Source organism: Merops nubicus, unplaced genomic scaffold, assembly GCF_000691845.1.
Source record: "Merops nubicus isolate BGI_N331 unplaced genomic scaffold, ASM69184v1 scaffold22433, whole genome shotgun sequence".
NCBI classification, from domain to species: Eukaryota; Metazoa; Chordata; class Aves; order Coraciiformes; family Meropidae; genus Merops; species Merops nubicus.
In genome coordinates this window covers 6,911-11,204 of record NW_008599885.1, presented here as the reverse complement: position 1 = coordinate 11,204, position 4,294 = coordinate 6,911, and the positions used below count along the sequence as shown (strand labels likewise).

General features: G+C 47.2%; 1 protein-coding gene across 1 annotated transcript in view; it reads right to left on the bottom strand.

Moving 5' to 3' along the window:
- UTS2B (urotensin 2B) overlaps window positions 1–4,294 on the bottom strand; it is an 8,838-nt gene continuing 4,544 nt past the window's right edge. Inside the window, exons 3-5 of the mRNA XM_008937552.1 lie at window positions 3,503–3,540; window positions 2,070–2,163; window positions 1–367 (exon numbers count right to left, since the gene is read on the bottom strand). Of these exons, the coding sequence (XP_008935800.1) occupies window positions 342–367; window positions 2,070–2,163; window positions 3,503–3,540 (158 nt within the window). The 3' untranslated portion in view covers window positions 1–341. The remainder of the gene's footprint in view (window positions 368–2,069; window positions 2,164–3,502; window positions 3,541–4,294) is intronic.

The following is a 4,294-nucleotide window of genomic DNA, read 5'->3' as shown; positions in this document are numbered from 1 at the left end:
CTGACTTAGTGTTTGGTGCCTTGTGGGACCTGGTGAGAAGGGGAATAGCGTGCAGTGGCAGCAGACTGAATGGCACACACAGGACAGCAAGGACAGTCGGGGAGCGTCTTCCAAGTGGAAGATGGTGGCAGGTTAAACCTGGAAGGAAGGAACAGTGGAGAGTGGCAGTGGGCTACCCCCTCCTGTGATGGTCCCGGTTAGACTTGGCTGTGGTGCAGTGATGGAGGATGGCATCCAAGTCAGCAGTGTGGTGACAGAACAGAACAAACTCTTAACACACTAATACCCAGCAAGGCAGTTTGGGGAAGGGATCATCTTCATCCTCCAGTCCTGGCAAGCCTTCAGATGCAGTATTTCCAAAAGCAGGCTGGGAAAGGATGTAAGAGAAGGATGTTAGCATCCAATGGACTTTTTCTAGATTCCAAGTCTACCCCTGGAGTGGGTTTCTAAAGCTCCATGTCTTGAGGGAGTTGGGGTGTGAGGCCAGCACTCTGGTTTCTGGGCACATCTCAATAATCAGCTTTGACTTCATATAACGTTTTAACAAGGTATTTCTTTTAGCTGCTTATAGTGTAAATAAGGGGTCTAAAAGTTGTTTCTGTGTTGCTTAATTTATAAGGGTTTGCTTTTCCTTTTGCTCTACTACAGCAATATCAGGAATCAGTTTTTTCTTTCCTATCTGCTGGCCAGCAGTTTTGCTGCCTCAAAGTTATGTGCAGGGCTTTTCACACGTGCCTGATTGGAAGAGCAGCACATTGACATGAAGAGACCAGATTTTACCCTTATCATTATTTTTAAAACCCTACCAATCATTCTGCTGTTAAGTTTCCTCCAAACAAAATTGATCTCTGTGGGATCTTCTAAGAAGACTAGATTAGGAAAGAATGAGTATTTCAGTGTTGTAAAAAACAGCTGTATCAACAGCTGGCCCTATTCATTGAATCCTGTGTGGGTCTCCTATTGTCAAGTATAAGAAGAATTTTTACCTGGTTTTTGAAAGCATGACCTTGGGAGAAAGCTTCTATTGAATCAGCAGTGCTCATGCTGAGACACGAGCTCCTCCCAAACTGGAAAGATTTTGATGAAGGCAAAGACTCTCAACTTTAATTTCTGGCAGATTCTGATTTAAACCTGGCAGAGGGAAGTAGTTTTATCTACATTTGAAGCTCACAGACTGGTGGGGGCATGAATTAGATTAGGCAAATTAATGACAACCTCCAGGGTTGCTTATAATTTGCAGATTGCCTAAGGATAACCTAAGCACTTAAGCAAGCCTTGCACAAAGGGATTTTCTCTTGGCTGGCTGGCAAGTCGTCAGCTTGCACGTGCACGGAGCATGTGGGGTAAGGGCAGAACTAGCTCTTCTGGGTTCAGGCCAGATCTGTCATCAGTGACTTCTGTTTTACAGCTGCCATTGCTTTGTGGAGGAATCCACTGAAAGCCAGCATGAACCACACTGTCCATGTGCTTGTCAGAGGCAGCCTTACAGGAGCACTGCTGCAATATGCTCCTGAATCAATGGGTACAGACTGGACAAAGCTTGGAGACCAACTAAGGGACCTACCAGATCTTAGTTCCTGGCATTCTTGGTTGATTTCCACATCCTTTTTAGCTGCTTTTCAGCAGCACAAACAAGTGTTCCTTATTTCTCTGTAGGGAGGCAGTGACCTTGGCAGAGGGGAATGCTTACGCTGTGGCCAGAGCAAAGCAACGGGTGCACTTTGGAGACATATTCATACAGAACCCACCTCCTCCAAGACAGACACTCATTGCTGATGTAACCCCACGTTCCTCTGTGAAAAGAGAGGTGCAACACCGACTGCCTCCAGTGAGGCCCTGCGTGTGCAGACCTGGTGTATCTGGCAGTAGCCAGAGTCGGGTCAGTCCTTCTCACCAGCTGCTAAAACAGCCAGCCGTTAACAAGAGAGGACCAGGACAGATAGAAAAGCTGACAACTTGTTTTTCAGCATATTTCAGGCATGTTTACTCTCACTGTCTTTGTTGCAGAAAGATAGACCTGGAGATGATATCTGGATAGGATGGCTGCAGGGCTCTAACCCAAAACTTACCGCGTTTTTTGGGTTGGGATGCTGAGAGACTTTCCAAGGCATAGGCTACCTCTGACCCTTCCTCAGTTGAGAGCTGATCCTTCAACCTCTCCAGCTATTTAAAAAGAAACACAGCAGTGAGCAAATGCCCCACCATGATGAGCTCCACAGAACACTGGCAAGTGCAGGGCAGCTCAGAGGCAAAGGCAGTGTGGCCGGGGAGCACAGGATCTTTCCTGGAGCAGGACAGTTCCAGGAGGATCTACATTTGGAGCACTCACGCCTCCTCATGTCCTCCTCAATTAAGCTGCTTGTTTAGTGGCAGCACTGTAGGCACTCTGTTCTTCTCCCCCCAGCCCGGGGTGCAAGCCCCAGTGCAGTGGAGGCTTTGTAGAAGGATATTGCACTGCTAAGAGTCAAGTCAGTGCTGAGGCAGGAAGTCTCTGGTCATTCACCCACTGCAGCAGAGAGCATCACTTCTCCATTGCTCTGGGTTGTCTCTCCCTCCCCTTCCCCTTAGTTCTTGCTAGTTTCCCTTGGTTATAATGTGGAAAGTCCATGGTATTTCTTCTCCATCTGTAGTTACTCTTTTCTAGCAGACTCAGAACATCTATGGCCATCACCTAGACTTCAGCTCTGGTGGTGTTGCTGCAGGAGGTCAGAGCTTAGTCCCTCAGCACAGGAGCAAGGGGCTCAGGTAGGAGCTGGCAGCCTCCTGTCTGGCACGCTGCACTGTGATTCTTCAGTCTGAAACAAAATATGTCAAGCAGAACCCTGAGGGATCTCCAGGATCCACGCAAACAGTCAGACCTGGCCTGAGGAAGAGTAAAAAGCTGCTTGCAGGGTTTGGAGCATGGTGGGAGCCGTGTCAAGGTGGCTGCACACCTTTCCCCGTTCCTGGGCACGGGGTAGGAAGGGGCTTGCTCTTGCTCTGTGTGTGCGTGCACACTCTGCTCAGCACAGCCAGGCTACGATCCTGTGTAGAAAAGAGCCTTGCTAGTAAACAGCCCAGACAAAACCCGTTCTGGATGAGGTGTGCAGCAGCTATCTCTCTAACTTCAACCCGCTATCTAATGCAGCCAGCTGATACAATGCCTAGGAAGGCAGCATGACCTCCTTTTCTCCCTCACTTTTCTTCCATGGAGATTTCCTTTGGTGTTTCTCTTTTTCTGCCTTGGCCTTTGCTGGCCTTTCACTGATGGCAGAGGCAAAAGCTGCCTCAGCTTCTATTGCACTAGACTGTAGCATTGCTCTCTTTTTATCTTTTCTAACTTGTGCAGCTATTTAGCCCAGGTTATGCTCTTCTCTTTGTGCAACATGTGCTCACATCATAGCAGGAGAATGAAGAGTAGCAGGATGCAAAGATAGAAGAATGGGGCGTAAAGACAGTAAGCACAATTTAGGTATTTATACAGCAGGTTGCATATATATTTCTGTGCATTTGCTCCTCTCACCTGTTCCAGCTCTTCAAATTTCTTTGCCAGCTCCCAATCTGCAAGAAAGGAGAGAGTAACATCAACATCTGTATTGCTTTCCAAAGCTGAAATCAAAAACAGTTTCTTCATTTAACCTCTTCAAGGGTTGATAAGAAAAGACCTAGTTATCCTTTAATTCCTGTTTGTGATCTCCAAATCTGTGGTAGCAGAAGCAGTGAGAGAGAAGCAGGCTTTCTCTGCTGCATTCTATGGGACATTCATTCTCCATTATGGGGGATATTTCTTTATCATTCGCCAGGCTCTAGGAGAACTGGCCCAACCAGGTCATATGCTGTGTGATACCAGCTCAGGTGAACCTCTTGCTGCTTTTTAATTTTTATTCTGATCACAACGAATTTCTAATGCTGGCTTTTCTGGTGTTGGCCTTTCATAGGAACTCCCATTGTTCCCTTTAAGGCTTGTTTATCCTCACATCACCCATGCAGGCAGGTCAGAAGACACAGATTAAGCCTAGCATAATGTACCGCTATAAAGCCACCAAAGCTGGCAGAGTGGAGCAACAGGAAAAGTAACACAGCAGTGAGTGCATGGATTCCACGCTTCCAAACGTTAGAGGAACTCAGGGACCTGGGGACTAGCTTCACACCAGAATTAGAGATCTCAAGGCTGAGCACTACTGTATTAGAGTATCAAAAAACTGTGCAGATGGATGAACAAACTGTCCTAAGATGTCCCATCCAGGACAAGGAGAGAGTCTGGTGCCTGTGAATGGGATCTAAAATCTCCAGCTGAGCTGGGAAGAACCTGGAC